Raw genomic sequence first — 19,277 nt, forward strand, 5'->3', positions numbered from 1 at the left:
GTGCCAGGGATACTGTAATCCCATGCTCTGCACTCCATTACAGCAGCAGCACTGTGATCCCATGCCCAGAAACCCATCACCTCAGGGGCACCATGATCTCAGGGGCACTGTAATCCCATGCCCTGTGCACTCATCCTGCTCTGGTACCAGGGGCACCATGACCCACACTCCCAGCAGGGGGGTCCCAGGGGCACCATCACACCCTGCCCAAGAGCACACTGCTCACCATGCCTTCTCATGCACCACAGTCCACTGTAGCTTTGCAGTGGGATGTGTGCCTTGAGCCCACCTCAGCTGGCAGAGCTGCTGGCAGAACCACTGGGGCTGTATTTAGCCACAGCTCAGAGAGGGAGGGGGATTTTTAGGAAAAATATTTGGTGCCAGCATCACCTCCTGGGCACCTGGGTCCCCCTCCAAGTGAAGGGGACCGAGGGTGCAAAGGACAGCCCGGGCGTGGTGGACACCGGGGGCTGGCGCCCAGGGTGGCCATGCCAGCACCGGTGTGAAGGTGCCCTCCCGTGGCTGGCATGGGAATGGTGGGTGCACCCTCACCCACATGCCCCCGGGGCAGTGGGGAGGAGCTGGGGCAGGGACTTCCACACACAGGGACAGGGGTACTGCCAACACAGGGCACAGCATCCCCAAAAGACACAGCCTCAGCCTCGGAAAAAAATATAATTAGGTTTTAATGAGCAGCCGAAGGGCTCAAAACCCCATGGGGTCCCTGGGTGGGATGGGCTACCCCATGGCACCCACTGGGGCTCAACTGGGGCCCCACATCACTGCAAAGCCGTGTGGGGCTGAGCCTGAGGTCCTCAGCACCCAGCTGCTGTGGGACTGAGCTGCAGACCCCATGGCACAGCTTCACCTGTGAGGCTGAACTTCCCAGTGTCCAGCCAGTTCAGAACAGAGCCCCACAGCACCTCATGGTGTGGGACAAATCCTGGGGAGCACCAAGCATGGTCCAGATGAACCGTGGGAGAGTACCCCACAGCACCCAGCTGCCTCCCAGCACCCATCACATAGGAAAGGCGTCCCATAGCACCTGGCTGCACACTGCATCCCTCCTAGAGGAGGCATGCCCACGGTTTATGGGGGTCCAGGAGTCTCCAGTGTGCTGGACACCCCATCAGCACACAGCTGTGTCTTCCTCCTCTACTTCCTCCTGTTCCTCTTCTTTCTCCTGCTCCTCCTCGTTGTCCTCATCCTTATCATCAGGCAACTGCCCTGGGGGGGCAGGAGGGAAGGGGGTGCCACGCTCCAGGTTGACATAGGTGACAGCCAGGTTGACGTAGTGCTTGCCCTCCAGTGTGGCCAGGACACGCTCCAGCTCGCCCACCAGCCCCGTGAAGGAAGGCCTCTCCTCAGGCGCCGGTGCCCAGCAGCTCAGCATCACTGCATACCTGCCCCAACATGCCAGTCAGCACCAGCAACCCCCTGGGACAACCCACCCCACCCTGCCACCACCCAGCCCCACTCACAGCGTGTTGGGGCAGTGGGCAGGCTGTGGCAGGCGTCTCCCCTGAAGCAGGTAGCGTGCCATGTCATAGGGATCCACCCCGGGGTACGGCGATGCCCCCCGTGTCAGCAGCTCCCACATCAGCACTCCGAAGGACCACTGCGGAGCAGAGAGGTGGGCGGGGGGGAGGGATCACAGGATCAGCCAGGTTGGAAAATCCCTTTGAGATCATCCAGTCCAATCTATCACCCACCACTATCTACTCAACTAAACCATGGCACTAAGTGCCTCATCCAGTCTCTTTTTAAACACTACCAGTGATGCTGACCCCACCACCTCCCTGGGCAGCACATTCCAATGGCCAATCTCTCTTTCTGGGAAGAGCTTTCTCCTCACCTCCAGCCTAAACCTCCCCCGGCACAGCTTGAGACTGTGTCCTCTCGTTCTGTTACTGGTTGCCTGGATTGAGGGTCAGGGGATGGGGATGGAGGTTGTGCCTACCACATCTGACTTGGTGGTGAATTTTTGAGTCTGGAGGCTCTCCAGTGCCATCCACTTGACTGGCAGCTTGGCGTGGCGGTGCTGCTGGATGCTGTAGTACTCCTTGCCAAAGACATCCCGTGCCAGCCCAAAGTCAGCCACCTTCACCGTCAGCGTCTCGTCCAGCCTGCGGAACACCGTTTTGGGGAGGATTGGAAGACAAACAGGCAGCACCCCCCATGCTCATCCCTAGGCATATGGGGAGACCTCCTGGTGGAGGTCTGGTGGGCACGGCCACACTTACATGCAGTTCCTGGCTGCCAGGTCCCGATGCACAAACTTCTTCTGGGCCAGGTACTCCATTCCCAGGGCCACCTGCAGCCCAAAGCCAATAAGGTCCTTCACCGTGGGACTCTGCAGGACAGAGTTGTGAACAGAGTGACCTTGGCCCTCCACTGCCCCCACCCCTTGCTCCAGGATACCTCCCTACCCGTTCCTTGGCACGGATGAAGTGGCGCAGGTCCCCGTGGCGCATGTACGGCAGGACGACGAGGGGCAGCCCACGGCGGGGCAGGCACACCCCCAGCAGCGAGAGCACCTGGGGGTGGTGGAAGCTCTTCATGAGGATGCCCTCACGCAGGAACTCCTCCACCTCCTCCACGTCCGTGATGCCTGCCAAGAGCAGTACCATGGGGCACCCTGCCACCATGCTGTGGGACCACACAGCGAGACCATGCCACAGGACTGTGCCACGGGAGCTGGTGCTACTCACGGTGCAGGGACTTGACAGCACAGTGGATGTCCCCCAGCAGTGGGTCCATGTAGGTGCCATGATAGACACTACCAAAGTGCCCTGTGGAGACAGGTGGCATGAAGCTGGCACTGCATGTGGTAAATGGGTGATACCACAGCCAGATTTGTGTGTGGTGTCACCTTTGCCGATGACCTGGTGGCGGTGGGTGATGAGCCTCTCCTCAGGGATGAGGATGTCCTTCACCTCCTCCAGCAGCTCTGCCCGCAGATCCTCCAGGCAGCAGGATGTGGTCCTGAGCAGTGGTATGGGGGAGCCACCACCCGCCACACCAGCGCCAGCACTGGCACTGGCACCAGCACCAATGAATCGTGCCCGAGGTCCCGCTGGGCTGGGGCTGACTGCCACGGGCAGCACTGCAGGGACAGGCAGAGGCAGGGTGAGGGCTGGGCAGGCATCCAGCAACCCACCACCCACTGATGACAACCACTTACCTGGCACCTCCCTATAATCAACGCCGGCACGTTGGGTGGTGACAGGGGGGTTGCTGCGGCCAGGCTGTGCCAGCAGTTCCAGGTTCTCTGTCCCTGCAGACAGAGGTGGGGTGGGTGGGTGATGTGGCAGGGGGGTTGGGGGGCAGTGGGGTGGCTGATGAGCATGGCACTCACCCTTCTTCTTCCTCCAGTGCCAGCGGAGCAGTGTGGCAGCCAGGATGCAGCAGACCAGGAATGTGACCCCGATGCCCAGGGCCAGGCTGGTGGCCAGGTCCAACGAGGTGGCAGCTGGCAGCACCCAGCCCAGCGCCTTGCAGACACCATTCACACAGATCTGGGGAGCAGGGACTCAGTGGGAATAGGACGGGGGACACCAGGGTGAGTCACCAAACCTGAGGGGTGCCTACCTCCACGGGAGCCCCAGCCGAGGGCAGGCGCAGCTTGCGGGGCAGACGACACGTCACCTCGTTCTTCAGCACGTTGGGGTGGCAGTCCTGGCCTCCCACTGTCATGGTGATGTTCATGCACGTGGCCACAGCATCCAGCCCCAGTTGCTGCCCAGACACAGCACCCTGAACCCGGGAGTCCCACGGGTGGGACCCCCCAGGCCAGGCTCACCCTGCTGCCCCACGTACATGCACCTCAATCTCATTGTCACCGGGTTTGAGGCGGAGGCGCCCACCCTCCTGATCCAAGGGGAACACCTTGGGCTGGGGGTAGTAGCGGAGGCGGAAGAGCCAGCGGTCGGTGGCACCGTCCATCAGCACGCTCAGGTTCCCTGGTGCTGTCTCCACGTTGCTCTCGAAGGGGAAGGGTGGGCTGTGGCACAGCAGCTGCCCTGCTGCTCGCAGGTCCTCGCACTCCTGTGGGCAAGGCGATGCTGGGCACTGGCATAGCACGGTGCCCAGGGAACAGGGGTGGGCAGGGCAGGGCCAAGAGGCAGCAGTCTCCTGCCCTGGTGCTTACTGCAGCTTCGGTCCTCACATCACCGGCTTCAAAGCGGATCTTGGCACGATATACTGAGTCCAGGTGGGTGCCAGTGATGGTGACAATTGAGCCCCTATGGAGGGCAGGGATCAGGGCCCCAGGGTGCGCATGACCCCCAGGATGCATGTGGTCCCTGAGGTGCATGCAGTCCCCAGGGTGCATGCAGTCCCCAAGGGTCACACAGTCCTTGAGGTGTACATGGTCACTGGGGTGCATGTGGTCTCCATGGTGCACATGGCCTCTGGGGCACATGTGGCCCGCAAGGTCATCACAGCCCTTGGTGTGCACATGGTCCCTGGGGTGCATGCAGTGCCCAGCACCTCATCCAGGCCAGCTGGGGTGGTGGGGAGGCCAGGGCTGTTTTCCCCCCCAGAAGAAGAGAGCCCATGCACTCACTCATAGCTGCAGCTCGGGACAATGGCTGAAACGAAGGGATCAGGGCGGTACTGGAAGGTCATGGGGGCCAGAAATTCCTCCCCATCAATCCACAGGGCCACCTTGGTTGTCCCCAGGCCACCAGCAGCAGGTGTTGTGCATTGGATCACTCTGTCGCCCTGCCTGGGGGTACAGTAGCAGTGGCTGAAGAGAACACTGGGACCACAAGAAAACTTCCACAACTGACCTTGTGCCAGGGACCCCACATGACTGGCAGGGGCAGGACAGGGGTGTACCTGGGCTGCACAGTCAGGGGGCACTCAGAAGTGTTGACCATCACCCGCCAGCTGCTCCCTGCTGAGAGGTGGGTGCCATGGAGCAAGAGGTGGGTGCCACCACCCCGGGGGCCAAACGGAGGGTGCAGGGCGCTGACACGAGGGTCCTGGGTAGAGATGGGGTCAGTGGGGTGCGTGGGTGAGCCAAGCCCACCCTTCATCCCTGCCACAAGTGACCACCAGTGCGGGGCCTTACCACAAAGAAGAAGCCAGGGAGGGTGGCTGAGCCATGGACGCGGAAGCCAGAGGGTCTGGCGGGTTCCTCCACAGTGAGCACCACGTCGGCTGAGCCCACTGCTGCCATTGGGCCCTCTGGCTCCAGCTCGCACACCAGCTCATCCACAAAGTCCTTGTGGCGAGAGGTGGGCAGGGCTCTGTGGGGTGGTGACAGTGCTCAGCCCCAGAGACCAGGGCACGGCCAGACCCCTCTCTGCTGCTGTAATCCCGCCCAGCGCCACCACACACCTGTGGCTCTTGCTCTCCGCTGGCAGCACGGTGCAGCCTCGCTGTCCCACCAACACCCGGTATGCCCCCGCCGGTCTGCGGCTCGGGTCAGGGTCCAGGTGCGAGCGGAAGGTCATTCCGCAGAGCGTCAGCCGCGTCCGGCCCCGCAGCGGGGCAGTCCGAGGGTGGAACTGTGGGAGAGGAGCCGACGTCAGCCTGAGCCCCAAAAGCCTGGCAGTCACGGGTCCAGAAAGCCCCTTCTCTGGGGTCTCTGGGTGGTGCAAAGGCCCCACCATCCATCTGCCACCTGCCTCCCCGCCTGAGCACCCAGGAGATGTGGGGAGCAGGGGGGAAGGTGGCGCAGACCTACGTCGGTGAGGACGGGCGGGCAGCTGTCCTGGACCCAGGGGCCAACGCACTCGTGCTGGCGTCTGCACCCATCCCCGCACCAGCCGCAGCCCATGAAGCGCTCAGCTCGTAGGCAGCGCTGGCACGTGGAGAAGTGGCGGCAGCCAGGGCCGGTGACATTCAGACGCCACACCTGGGGACAGAGAGTGGACATAAGCAGGGAATATGGGGCTCAGTGCCCACCCTGTGCCACCCAGACTCCCCACTCACCTTGGTACTGGCTGCAAAGAACACTGAGTGGCTCTGCAGCCCCATGGCACCATGCACTGGCGCTGGCTCCCCCAGGGAGAAGTTGGCCAAGGTGAGAAGGTAGGAGCTGGAGCGCTGGAGCACCATCTGCCGTGGGGCAGAGCAGGTGTTGAGCACACCCCATGTGCCACAGTGAGCACCCCACCCTACCCAGACCCCCATCCCACCTGCAAGACGCGTCCCTCCACTGTGCCCAAGTGGGCCACGGTGACATCCCCCAGGGCGGTGACGAAGATGGAGGTGAGTAGGACACCGGCCAGTTGCCTGTTGAACAGGTCCACCTTATGGGAGGCAGCAGGAATGAGGGTGGGCTGGTCCCAGCAGCTGGTGTTGGCCACTGGGGCTGAGAGGTTCACCTGCAGCCAAGTGTGGGGTGAGTGCCTTGAAGCTGGCCCTAGCACCCCAACCCTCCCATACCCTTGTGGGTGGGTGCCAGCTCCAGGCACAAGGTATTCTGGGGAGCACTGAATTGCACAAGCTTCGTCTCCAAGCTGGAAAAATTTGGGGGGAAGAGCACATCCACAGCCCCTCCCACAGGCCCTGTGTACACAGCGTCAGATCCTGGCCTCCCACCCCACTCCATCTGGATGTGGTTATCTGTGCCAGCACCACAGGGTGGGGAATCCCAAAGCCAGCCCTAACCAGCATTTGAAGCTCAGCAGGGGGCTCGGGTTGAAGTGGGACCCCAGGAGCCAGGACATGCCCACCAGGACCCCATCAGAGCTCAGGGCTGATGGTTCCCTCCCAGCTGCCTGTGCCAGTGGTGTGCGTCAGCAGCAGTGAGCTGCTTGTTCCAGATGGGAAGAGGAGGGGATTTGGCTGCACCTTGCCCCACTTCTGGCTGAGAACACTCGAGTTCATGTCACAGTTGCTTGTTGGGACCCTGCCTGCAGAGGGGACCCTGCCCAGGCACTCGCTCGTCCCCATCCCAGCCATGCCTGGGCTTGTTTCTGGGACACGGTGTTCCTGCCCCGTGGCTTCAGCAGACGGAACCCCAGTGACTAAACCACACTTCCGCCTGTGGTTTATTTGCCCAGAGAAGGCGTCGGCTCTGGGGGGCAAGGTGGGAGTGGCTGTGCACCCCAAGTACCCTGGGCACTGAGGCCCTGAGTCTTCCCTGTCCCCCACAACTGGAAAAGGTGGCCATCAAAACCCTGGTGCTGGGGACAGCCACAGTGGAGGCAGCCACACTGAGGACTTCTGGCCCAATGCACGGCAAGCAGCAGTGTGCTGGGATGTGAGTCTGAGGCACCCAGCTCTGGTGAGAACAGGGTGGGGAGAACAACCATATCCCCACCAGCACACTGACACCTCAGTGTGGCCAGAGCTGGTGAAACAGAGTGGGCAGTGATGGGCAGGTGGTGGGGCTGACTCACACCTGGGCAGTGCCACTCTCCCCACGCTTAACCCACCCTCCTGTCAATCCTGCTTTACCAGCACTTCCCAGCATCCCAGATCCACCTAACCACGTCCCAGCCAATTCCCAAGCTCCCAGGGATGGCGCAGGGTGGAGGACTCACATTTTGTGGGCAGTATTCCACCGGCTGGAAGAAGCTGAGCCCCCGCAGCAGAGGCTGGTGCCCAGTGCCACAGCACTTCTCCATGCCCTCCTCTATGGCCTGGTTGATGAGGCGGAGGGGGAAGGCACAGACAGCCGAGTCCTCTCGTGGCACCCGGCTCTCTGGATGGCTCTCAGCGAAGGCACCGAAGAGCACCATGTCAGTGTCATTGATACCGAGGTCGCGAGCCAGGCGGGCACCAGGGCGGGCAGCGTGGGCTGCTTGCAGCACATTGTAGGTGACATCCCTTTCATAGTCCTCCTCACCACTCCGCCGCCGCCGCCGCCGCTTGGACTCAAAGCGGCAGTCGAGGACAAGCTCTCGGTAGTGGCGGAGGTCACGCTCATGGGTGCTGAGCCGCACCAGACGTGTGTGGTATGCTGCCGAGCCCGGACGGTCCGGCTGCACCGTCAGAAAGTAGATGTGGTCCTCATCAGCGAAGGAGTGCACGTAGTGGATGGTGTAGTTGTCCTGGTATTGGGGCAGTACCGTTAGCCACTGGAAGTCATCTGAAAAGCCATCCAAGGTGCCCTTCAGCCTGCGAATGGACACTGACTGTGGGCTGTACCGTGCTGCCACACTGCTGTTGATGGTGGAACCGAGGTAGAAGAAAGAGGCATAGGAAGTGGCCACCACAGTGGCGCTGGTCCCCAAGGGGCTGGCCATGCAGTCGGGGCAGTATGCAGGGCTGTTGCCTCTGGCTGAATACAGGCAGTGAGTGGCCGTGATGGCCACCATGCCATCCTGCACCTCCAGCTGGTGCTGGTAGCAAAGCCCATGCTGTGTCGTGCCACAACTGTATAGCCATGGCTCCAGCGGGTCCAGCAGTAGCAGGACGTTGTCTGTGTCCTTGGGCCCATCCACAGGGGCTGGGCACAAGTGGCAGATCTCACACTGGGCACTGCCTACTGGGCCGGTGACAAGGACGGAGAGCAGGCGCAGCTCGGGACTTGCTAGCAGGATGCGGTTGCGGACAGCCACAAAGACGGCGACCGGGCCAGTGGCGTCAGTGAAGATGGCTACGTTCTGCACGGGGCTGCCGGTGTCGAGGCTGGGCAGGGTATAGGGAACAGAGAAGTTCCTGGTGGAGCTGTAGGGAATGCGAGGGCACTGCCAGGCGCTGGTGTGCAGTGGGGCCAGGGCAAATGCCAGCAAGAGGCACACACGGCATGACAGGTCCATGCTGCACGGTGCCACCAGGGTGTGGCTATCACCGGTGCTCAGCACCGAGCAGGGCTGGGACACATGGTAGAAGGGTCACCATCACATCTGCCAAAATAAAGTAGAGAGAGAGGTTTACTCACTGTGGTTAGGCAAGGACTGGGCTGCATATGACGCAGGAGGTGCCAGAGCCCCCTGAAGCCAGGCGATGGTGGGTGCTGCCAGAGGAAGGATGGCCTCCACCAAACCTCTTCCCCAGTACTACAGGCAGAGGTGAAGCCAAGCCCTGTGTGGCTGTCCCCCAGAGGAATCTTTGTCCTGCAAGACCCCCGCTCCTGGGGACTGGAATGGAGGCTCCTGCAAATCCCTCCGGAAACAAGGATCCCGAAGACCCCCTGGCGGTGGGGACCCCTGCCAGTCCCCAGGACAGCAATGGGGACAGGGGATCCCCAAGGGACCGGGACAAGTCGTCTGCCAGCCTCTCCGGGGGCAAGAACCCCGACGTACCCACAGATCTGCCTCCTCTTCCCCCCCGCCCCCGCCGTCCCAGCTCACCGCGGCCGGGAGCGGTCCCCAGCTGGAGTTCCCGCTGGATCCGGCTGCCGCCATCCACCTCTCCCCGGAGCCACTCGATCCGGTGCCAAGCGGAGCCGGGCGGCGGGGAGCTCACCTGGGCGCTGCCGGGCTCCGCCGTTTCGTGCCAGGGAGGAGCGGGGCCAGGACGGCACAGAGCAGGCGGGACGGGACGGGGTGGGACAGGACGGGGTGGGACGGGGAGGGCCCAGGCGGGACGGGCGGGCCCTGCAGCCGGGCCCCGCGCGAATTCTCCGAGGCCCGCATTGGCACACGCAGCCCCGCAGGGGAGCATCGTTCCGAGGTGCTCGGAGGATCGCTGGGCACCCCGGGGGCACGAGCATGCGTGCGCATAGTGCCCCGGAGAGACACGACCGGGAGCCAGGGTCCAGAGAGGGTACGGGGTGCGGGGCTGGCACAATGCCTCGGGTGCCCGCTACAGCCCAGCACTAACTGGGTGGCCATCAGAGGATCCCCGTGGCTGGGAGGTGGCTGCCAGCACCCCGGGGTGGGGGCAGGATCTGGGCACGTTGGCTCTTCTGCTGCAGCCCCCTGCCCCGCTGTTATGGATGGCACAGGGACTGTTGCCACCCTGATATATGAAATTGCCACTTCCCTGAAGCCACCCGCATTGGCATCACACTTGCCCCTCACCTCCAAGCCTCACTTCCAAACAGGCTCAGCACGGGGGTTTCCAGCGGAGGGGCAAAACCAGGGCCAGGACAGCCACAGCTTTAAGAGGGGAGCTGTGGGGTCAGTGCTATTGTGACCATTCTTTGTCCCATGACCCTCACCCCCCGCCATCAAGGGCTGCCTGCAGAGGTGGGAGGTGCCAGCGCTGCCGGGACTCAAGCCGTTCCCAGAGATAAAGCAAGATGCCTAAGAGCCTGCTGCCTTCAGACGGCAGGGCTGAGTCCCAGCTGCACCCACGGACTTTCCTCCGTCCAGACAGGGCGCTCTCCGGGGAACTTTGGTCGCAGGAAGGGCTGGACAGATAGCAAACAGGCTTCCCTGCCTCAGCACCTGGCCGACCTCAGCCCTGCCAGGCTCCCGCCCAGCGTTGTGCAAGGCGTGGCAGCCCTGTGCCTTACCCAACCGCTCCTTCCTCTAGCGCCTCCCGCTCGGTTTCGACATTAGCTGGTGCTGACCAGCTCGGCCCAGGGGTTTCACCATTCTTACCCTCCGGCAGCACAACCCCAGCTGCCTGGCACTGCTCCCTGGCAGTTTTCCTGTCCACCAGTGGATTCCTGGGGTTGGACTCAGACCAAATGTCCACCCCAGCTTGGCCCCTGCTAAGTGGACACCCACGAACGTGACAAGACTTGACACAGATTCCAGATAATGTTTATGAGCAAAACCAAGCAGTTACACTCTGGCAGGAGCACAGATTCAGGAGCCAAGTCCCTGTGCTAGCCCTGCCAGGTCCCTCCCAGCTCCCTCAGCATCTGGGCGCCACCTAAGTGGCTCTGCCCCTCCTTGAACACCCCCTCTCGGGGCTCAGCAGACAGGCCCAAAATGCAGGGTCAGGTCCTGCCTGGCATTCATAGGTGCTCAGCCCCCACCAGTGCCTGGGGACAGCTAGGGAGGAGATGGTCCTCACATAGCAAGCTCAGCATAGCTGCCTGAGGGGCTTATGGGGGGGTGGGGGGCAGGTGACCCTGTGCCAAGGGGAAGATCCTCCTTAGGCTGGGGGCATACCAGGGCCCCATGCCAGCAGGGTCTCCTAGGGGCTAAACCCTTTAGGGCCCACAACCCAGGAGCCAGCTCCATAATCCCACAAGCACCCCAGTGGGCACCCCAGTAGCCCAAGCATCTCTGGGGTAATTCTGTTCCCTATGGGAAGGTGGGCAGGATCCTGCTGTCCCAGCTGGGGGCAGGTTGACCTGCCACCTTGCCTACATGTCCGCACAGACATCCTTCTGTCCACGGTGGTAGCCTGAGTGCTGCCATATATCCCCTGGGGACCCCCACCCTTGGCATAGCCACAGGATGGCAGTGAAAGAAGAGTGCTGGGCACAGGCAGAAGAGCCCAGGGCCTCAATTTCCTACCAGTGATCTGGGTTACTGGTAGCCCCTCTCCAACATGCCCATAAAAGGGATGGAGCTGGGGACCACAGAGGAAGGGCAGCTCCCCAGCTGGGGGTATTGCCTGCAGATGAAACTCCTGTTCACACCTTCCTCTGGCAGCTGTGCACCCCATCTCTATCACTCAGGTTGGACAGTCCCACAGATGGGTTTTCCCGTGCTTTGAGGTCCCACCATACCCTCTCCCGGGATACATGACCCAGGTTTCCTCTGGGGACAGGCTCCCCAGCACAGCGGGGACTCTCAGCTGGCACCACGCCCTGGCTGATGCATGTCAGTATGTCTGGGGCGTGAGGATGAAGAGTCGGTCTTCCTCCTTACGGATCCACTTCATGAGCTTGTTGACAGCACTGATGGCACCAGCCTTGGTCCCCAGGGGACTGTAGCATATGTAGAGCTCAAAGGCGCTGGTTACCTGGGCAGAGGAAAAGGGACACTCTAGGAACACATCTGCATCCTTCCTGGGGCTGACACTGCATCTTCCCACCATGGACTACTGGGAATAGGCACAGGGGCTCCAGTGTAGGGGCATGAGGTGGCAATGGGGTGCCCTAAATCCATGCCACCTGTTCTGCTCAGAATTGGAAGGATCAAACTCCAGGGTTTGCTCCCAGACTGGCACTGGGGAGTTCACCACAGCGCATGACACAGCTCTTGGTGCTGGAGCTCACCAGTCCCTGCTGCCTCTCCCTGGCACAGGGGTGAACAGAGACAGGTTAACTGTAAAAGGACAGTTCACAGACTGGGAGCCATTCTGAGGACCAGAGCTGGTGCTGTGTTGTGCCACCACCCTGCAGGACCAGAGAATATGAGCACACTTGAACCCTGCAGACAGCCCTTACCCAAGCCAGGAGGTTCTCATGGGGGCCCGTGAAGTAGATGTTCTTCAGGGGTCGCGAAGAGTTGTGAGCCCGGCTGTGGAGGTACTGGTAGAGCCCCAAGAGCCTCTCCTTCTCCTCCTCCCGCACGTAGGGTGCCTCAATCTCGGGGCTGCAGAAACACAGCATCCTGTGAACCTCTCTAGGAAAGGGCATTCACGGAGAAGGCTTGACCCATGCCCCACACTAGGGCCTTGGCCTGACGGTTCCCTGGGGGCCTCACCTGGTGAAGAGTCCAGAGCTCTTAGACTTGTAGATGAAGTGCCGGAGGTCAGGGATGCCCACCTGGGCAACGCTGTAGAAGGGGGTGCGCAGGGCCTCCTGCAGAGCATGGTGCACCCCTCGCCGCCGCAGGCGCTCCTGGAAGCGCCGCTTGCAGTCAGAGACAGTGAAGAAGTCCTCGCGGTCGGTGGAGACCAACAGGAGGCACAGGTCCATCTCTTGCTCCAGGTAGGAGATGTGGGCATGGAAGAAGCCGCTGGAATTGAATTTGGGGAGGCAAATGGGAGTCCAGGCTTCACCCTCCCGGAAGGAGGAAGAAGAGCTGATGAGGTTGAAGAGCAGATGGAGGTCAATGGGGTGGAGGAACTGATCTTTCTTCCTCACAAGAGACACCAGTTGGTTCCCTGACAGGAGAATGGAGAAGACCAGGCTTTTGGCCTTGGCCTGCTGCAGGCTGGTGCTGACGGCATCCCGGACGCTGGCGGCCAGAGGCAGGCAGCGCACGGCACCCATAAGGAAGCTGGGGTCATGGGCCATGAGGTCCAGCAGGTTGTCAGTGATGCGCTCAGAGCCAGCCAGGAGCCTGCGCAAGTCATAGTTCTGCTTCTGCTGGAAGATGTGATTGAGCTGGGTCCAGGTGAGCAGGCTCAGGATCTGGTAGTAGATGTAGAGCAGCTCATGGGCAATCTCCTGCTCTGACTGCTGGGTCCGTGCCACTGCCACCAGTACCAGCGGGCTCCTCCGCACAAAGACAACTTTGTAGCCATCTGCTTGAGAGGGAGTCCCCAGGGGTCCGGGGACAGATCTGTAAGCCTGGCTCCTCAGGGCTGCAAGGAGGAGACAGGCTACAGCGTCTACACCACCTCCCCCCACCCTTCCCTTCATCCTTCCCCTACAGACACCCAATGTGGCCCACAGTGGCAAATGCACAGGCAGGCAGAGTGTGACATATCCCTGTCACACTTCCCCCCAGGCAGTACCTGCATGGATAGACCGGATGGCATTTTTCTCAGCCTCCAGGAAAGACACTAGGGCCATCATGACACCCATGGTGCTGGAGAGGGCCTCCTCGGAGCCATAGCGGGAGTACACGGGCTTGCCAGCCTCGCTGAGCACAAAGACGTGCTTCCGGTGCATGCGCCAGGCGTCCATCGTCACATCCTCCTCCTCCTTGCCCGACAGCACTGAGTCGCGGCGGGTGGTCTGCGGAGAGGCTTCCAGCTTCCCCTCTTTTCCCTGCCTCATCTCTTCCTCCAAGTCGAGGGCCATGCCCGTGAGCTGCGTGCTCAGCTCGCTGAAGTCCTTGCTGATCTGCTCCATGCTGGTCAGCTCCGCCGGCTCACCCTGCCTCTCCTCCGGGCTCCGCACCACAGCCGCCCCGTCCTCAGGACTGGTCAGGTCCTCGTAGGAGCGGGTGTGCACGAACATGGCTCCCTCCTGGCCCGCCCCTGGGAACAACACCCATGCAGCGTCTGTCCACCGGTGCCCCATGCTGAGGCAGCAGGTGAATGGAGAGTGCATAAGGGTCAGGGGTTTGCAGGGAAGGACCTGCCCTCCTCTCCCCATCCCATGGCACCCAGGGGAGCAGGTCCTGCTGGTGGAGACTCAACCAGTGGGCCTGTTTCCCCATGCTCATGGGGCTGTGGGGAGCTCAGCCTGCATAACAAGGTGTTTTTTCCCCTTGCTTACCCATACCTGAGTGTTTTTTCCCAGCTCTGCCCCATACCTGGCTCCGTCCCCTGCGCCAGCCCTGGTGTAGGGCTCTCGGACCGCTCTGCGTGCTGCCCATCTCCTGGTGCCAGGGACCCGTTGGGCACTTCCCAGCCTTTCTTCTTGTGGACATCTGCAGCCATTCCTCGGGGCAGGACCTGCATGTGACCCACACTGTCACTTTTATGTTCCCTCATCTGCAAAATGGGTCTTGAAACACTGCTCTCAAGCAAGGCCATGACAGTATCCTCAGCCCAATCCTGCTGGCTCAGCAAGCAGCATCTAGCCCTGGTGAGATGTCAGGAAAGCTATGATAATCCAGCAGGATTTCCTCCCTCCTGTGGCCCCAGCACCTTTCATCCAGGCTTGGCCTTGATTTCCCTCTGAGTGCTGAGAAAGCTGCTCAGGCTTTTTCTGCCTTGTCCTGGTAGCAATGAGGAAGGGAAATGGGCCTGGATGGGGTTGGTCCCAAACACTGATGATCCCAGTGGCCTCATGTTTGCAAAGGGTGGGTTTTACAGCTCTTGGCCTGGATTAGGTGGCTGAGATGAGAACAGGGTGGTGATACTCCTCTTGAGGTCATGGCCGCAGAGGTGGCATAACCCTCTGTGAGCAGGGTGCCTTCTCCAGCCCCTGCCCGGAGGGTCAACCCTCCTGGGAACAGCCTGGCCCAGAAGCAAATACACACACACACAAACACAGACGCAAACAAAAGCAACAGGGTGCAGGCAGGCTGGCCTGGGCCCCTGGGCATCCCAACCCTACTGCTGGGGAGGTTCACAGCGCCCCAGCTTTACTCCGTGCTTCATGACACCTCCTGTATCCCGGGCACCCAGCCCCACCCCCAGCAGGTAACACTGCACCGGGGGGGACTGGACCTCGACCCCAAAAGCCCTTTACGGTGCTGGGCTGCGTATTAGACCTCCGTCCTTGCCTGTCCCTTCTCTTCCTTGCTGCACCGGTGTCAGCCTGCTGCCCTTCCCCGGAGCCCCTCGCGGGGAAGGGGCTCCCCGGGCTATCCACTACGCAGGGCGGGGCCTTTTCTGGTCACCCTGCACGAGGCGTCACCACTCCCGGAGCACCGACGTGCCCCGGGAAATCACCAGGCCCGGGACGTCCCGAAGGACAACGCGCAAGGACCGACCTTCGAGATTCCTCCCGTCGGCGCCGAAGGCCCGGGCGAGCAGCGCGGCAGGCGCAGCAACGGCGGAGGCTGCCCCGCAGCCCCCGGCACGGCCTAGGCAGGGCGGGGGAAAAGACACCGGAGACAACCACCCACCTCCTGCCCTGCCCTGGGCCCTAACCGCCGCCGCCGCCGCGGCGGCCCCGGCATCGCGGCACCCCGCCCCGGCGAGACCCACCCCCACGACCCGGTCGGACCCGGCCGCCTCACCACCCCAAGGTCGAGCGCCGGGCCCGGGGAAGTCATGGGAGTTGTAGGCAACTCCCGCTGCCCGCCGCCGGCACATGGCCCGTTCCCGACTACAATTCCCGGCATGCACGACGGGAAGCGGGGTCCCTCGGCCGCGTGCCGGCGCGGGGCATGTCGGGAGCGGTAGTGCGGAGGCTGGCGGGGTGGGACTCCGCTTCCCTGAGTGCCGTGCGCGTCGGGCGCAGGCGAGCGGAACTTCCGGTTCCTCGCCGTGGTGGCGCTGGGCCTGGCTCGGCGGGAGCGGCATAGAAGGTGAGAGGCGGCCCTACCGCGCCGGCCCGGCCGCGGCTCCTCTTGAGGGGGTCTGCACGGTGTGGCGGGGGCCGCCGGGTGTGACGGGAACCAGGCAGGACTCGCGGGTTTTGCCCGGGGAGGGGTGCGCCTGTGCGGGGTCTGACGTGCGGCCGCCGGGACGGCGGGGCTGGGGCGGCTCCCCGAGGGCCGCTGGGGTACAGGAGCGGAGCTCCAGTGTCAGCCACTGAAGGGGCAGAGTGTTCCGTACGGGTGCCCGTGTCAGGGAAGCGGCGAGGCGGTGTTTCTCGAGTGTCCCTTGGGCTAAAGGGGGCCCTCTCCTAGTGTGGAGAGTGGAGAGCGGGGTAGAGGTCTCCTGAGGGGCTTCCGGTATGGAGTCTTCCCTTGGAGCTGTTCGGAGTACGTGGAGGGTTCTATCCTAGGGGCCACCTGCCGTAGGAAAGCAGGGGCTTCCTCCTGGAGACCCCATCAGGCTGGGGGGGAAGTGTCTCTTTTTGGGTCATCCGTGACGCGGGCGTTGTCTGAGGGTGGGGGCCATGAGGAAGCAGCTCCCATCTCTGTACCCCGGGCTGGCCCTGTGGTTGGCCGTGTGCTCAAGGCTCCTCCTGCGAGCCCCGCGTCCCAGTGGGACGGAAACCGTGGGTTTGGGCAGCTCCTTCCCGGTATGAGAGTAGCACGAAGTGTTCTGCACGGCTCTGCTGAGTCTTAGGGCCTGCCGTCTGTGTCGTTGTGGGTGGTTGTGGTGTTGCTGGGTATCTCTGTTACTCCGAGACCCTGACAAAAATTATGTCTTTGTTCACAATGTGTTATAATATGTGTTTCCATGAAGAGTGTCTCAGAATGCTTGTGTTTTAAAAGGGATGGACTAAAAGTGGGCTGGGTTCACCCTGGGAAGCAGAGGATGGTGATGGGGGCTGTCACTGGGAGTGTGTTAGCTGATAGTAGTCCCCAGTGATGGCCTAAATGAGAGTTTGGGACTGTAAATAAAGGCCTAGGTGGAGGAGGGGTCTGAGACCCTGGAGGCCCTGGATGTGTTGGAGGCTGGTGAAGGCCAGGTAACACAGTGGCCATAAGCTACTGGGAGTAATGATGGTGAGTACTCACAGTTTGTTTGGCATCACAAGAGTTTGACAGTGTTGCTGATGTGTGGTATTCATTTTGGGAATGCTGCTGCAAGTGGAATCCACTTGGCTGTTCCTGCAGATTGTTAGTGGTCTGAAAGCCTCACAACACTACCTCACTGGGAATGTGCTTGTGAAGTCCTTTGGGAAATCAGAGGCAGCACAGTATTGGGGAGGTTTTAGACATTCACCTAGTTGTTTCTAATGCATGTTTTCAAAAGTGTCATAGAGCTGAAAAGCAAACACACATCCCTTTTGAAGTGAAAACCTCCAGCTTGACACCTGGAAGAGCCAAGCTGCTGCTGTCTTCGCTTTCACACTTCAGCAACATAATTTTGATTCTTCTTTACTTCTGGATTAGACATCTGTAACATTAACATTGGAAATAACAGGCTGCCATGGCTACTTCCAGTTTCTGTAGCTCAGGGAAATGCTTTCTGTTTTGCCTCTGTAGTACTCCTATTTCACAGAGCCTTTTTCATTTCTTCAGCCTTAAAAAAACTTCAGTGGGCACAGAAAGTTGTTCCATGGCAAACTACTTCTGTTCTTTGAGCGTAGCCTCGTGTGCAGTGCGTGTTTGGGTTCCTCCTGCTCTATAAATACCAAGCCTGGCAGCCTTGGCAAAATCTGTTTGGAGAGAAGTTGAGAGTGTCAGAGTATTTTTCTGAAAATAGCATCTCTTTGAAACTTCACCTTGCCTAATCCATCACCAGTATCATCTCTGTCCCCCCAGACTTGGGAAACCCCCACCCAAAGTTGGGTGTAAGTTGCTGAGGAGATGCTGGAGGACTGTGCTGGCATCCCTCGCTCTGCCCCTTGCCAGAACTCTTTAATTATTCCTTCAGGCTGGCTTCTTGGTCTGGCTCAGCTGCATGATCCTGATGTATAATGCTATTATTTTGTTATAGTATGATGTAAATTGACATAAAAGAGTCTCCCATCGGGCTTGGCTTGTGCAGCTTGGGAAACAGAACTGGGAATGTCCCTGGGGGCTGTGTGTGGGTGCACTGGGGAGGGCAGGGGTAATGTCCTGAGCAAGTCCTTGGGTGTTATGGCCAGGGAGCATCCAGAGAGCTGTGGGACTACTGGTCATTGAAGGGACTAAGACCGCAAAAGAGCTTCCTCTCTTTTGACACTCACCTTCTGTATCTTCCCTGGAGCTGAGGATTTGCCACCGGGAGACAGAGCCAACTGGGGAAGGAGGAGGGAAACAAACCACATACTTTTAGGATGTATATCTTCCTTCCTGAATATTCACTATAACAGCTAATTATTGTCTCAAAAGAGCTCTAAGTCCAGGCACTGTGATTAACTGGACCACATTGTGTTTTGTGTGGCTGTGTTACTGTGTCACTCTGAAACATACTCTGTCCCACGGGTGATTGTGACTGAACTGTGGCAAAATTAATTGATCCCTAGCACTTGAGGATGAATTTTTGCCATGCTGCTGGTCCCAGCCTCAGGCTCTGTTGGGTGTCTTTGGCAAACAGTCTTGCCCACACTGACCAGTCTCCTAGCATCTGCCTGTAATTAGTAGGGTAGGAGCTGAGCTGGCTGTTCTGTGAAGAGTGAATTCTGTTGGTGTCCCATCACAGTGTCTTTTGGAGCAGTGTGCACCTTCAGGAGATCTTGGTGTTGATGGAGGCCAGTTTAAGAAGTTTCTGTCCCTGTCGTGCTGCTTGCTGTTGCCTTGTTTTGTGGGGCTGAGTAGTAAGCGATCACTGAAATGATCTGGGTTAAATATAACTCTTTTCAGAGGGTCATCTGTGGTGCAGCCCCAGAAAAGCAGTAGCTGGCACAACTAACATACTGCCTGTGGCTAGAGGCGTGGCAGAGGCTGCAAATCAGGCTGACCAGGCAACTGTTGGAGGCAGTGCTGCTGCCTCTGTTATTGAACTATTACCTCATACTCACGGATGTTGCTGCATGGCTCAGCTGATCTATGCCAGGCCTGGTATCAGCCCAGTGGTGTTTTTTTTCCTCTGTCAGACAACTCAAATATTATGTCTGAAGAGCTCCCAGTTGGCAAGGGATTTTTTTGTTGAAGCATCAGTAAGCTTGTTGACTTAATGAGGACTGGAGTAGAGGAGGAAATCCAGAAGGGAGGAACAAGAAACGCCAGGTCTGCAGATGTCTGCAGGCTGTGAAAGATGGTAGATAAAAGGACAGGCTGATGACAGGCACCTGTAATGATGACTGCTGTAACCATCTCCATTCACCTGTTCTCTCCGTGGAGGGTGCAGCCTCAGTTTTCTTAATCACCTCTCAGGAAGGAAAAATGATAGAGCTTGTGGAGGAAATC

The 19,277-nt window shown here is 60.3% G+C and overlaps 2 protein-coding genes across 2 annotated transcripts; both read right to left on the reverse strand.

Moving 5' to 3' along the window:
- Window positions 1–775: 775 nt before the first annotated feature.
- Window positions 776–8,860, reverse strand: MST1R (macrophage stimulating 1 receptor). Its single transcript, XM_054166949.1, has 19 exons — window positions 7,503–8,860; window positions 6,150–6,338; window positions 5,944–6,069; window positions 5,696–5,866; window positions 5,347–5,516; window positions 5,078–5,255; window positions 4,843–4,988; window positions 4,568–4,729; window positions 4,151–4,244; window positions 3,820–4,047; window positions 3,592–3,738; window positions 3,359–3,518; window positions 2,873–3,277; window positions 2,712–2,792; window positions 2,430–2,611; window positions 2,244–2,353; window positions 1,961–2,126; window positions 1,482–1,618; window positions 776–1,403 (listed from the first exon to the last, which is right to left on the reverse strand). Exons 1-19 carry the CDS (start codon window positions 8,721–8,723, stop codon window positions 1,130–1,132), a joined length of 4,347 nt encoding a protein of 1,448 aa, XP_054022924.1. The 5' UTR covers window positions 8,724–8,860; the 3' UTR covers window positions 776–1,129.
- Window positions 8,861–10,613: 1,753 nt separating this feature from the next.
- Window positions 10,614–15,486, reverse strand: MON1A (MON1 homolog A, secretory trafficking associated). Its single transcript, XM_054166955.1, has 6 exons — window positions 15,315–15,486; window positions 14,187–14,328; window positions 13,441–13,908; window positions 12,462–13,227; window positions 12,203–12,350; window positions 10,614–11,775 (listed from the first exon to the last, which is right to left on the reverse strand). The coding sequence occupies exons 2-6, from the start codon at window positions 14,311–14,313 to the stop codon at window positions 11,635–11,637; spliced, it is 1,650 nt and encodes a 549-aa protein (XP_054022930.1). The 5' UTR covers window positions 14,314–14,328; window positions 15,315–15,486; the 3' UTR covers window positions 10,614–11,634.
- Between the last annotated feature and the right edge of the window lie 3,791 nt (window positions 15,487–19,277).

This window comes from Dryobates pubescens, chromosome 1 (assembly GCF_014839835.1).
Source record: "Dryobates pubescens isolate bDryPub1 chromosome 1, bDryPub1.pri, whole genome shotgun sequence".
Lineage (NCBI taxonomy): Eukaryota > Metazoa > Chordata > Aves > Piciformes > Picidae > Dryobates > Dryobates pubescens.

Coding starts and splice junctions, on each gene's coding strand:
- MON1A (XM_054166955.1), bottom strand. CDS start 14,313: ATGGCTGCAGATGTCCACAAGAAGAAAGGCTGGGAAGTGCCCAACGGG. Junction 13,909..14,186: donor GGCGCAGGGGACGGAGCCAG/GTATGGGGCAGA, acceptor TGTTGTTCCCAG/GGGCGGGCCAGGAGGGAGCC. Junction 11,776..12,202: donor ATGAGAACCTCCTGGCTTGG/GTAAGGGCTGTC, acceptor TCCTCTGCCCAG/GTAACCAGCGCCTTTGAGCT.
- MST1R (XM_054166949.1), bottom strand. CDS start 8,723: ATGGACCTGTCATGCCGTGTGTGCCTCTTGCTGGCATTTGCCCTGGCC. Junction 5,867..5,943: donor TCTTTGCAGCCAGTACCAAG/GTGAGTGGGGAG, acceptor CTCTGTCCCCAG/GTGTGGCGTCTGAATGTCAC. Junction 2,793..2,872: donor CCACCAGGTCATCGGCAAAG/GTGACACCACAC, acceptor CTGTCTCCACAG/GGCACTTTGGTAGTGTCTAT.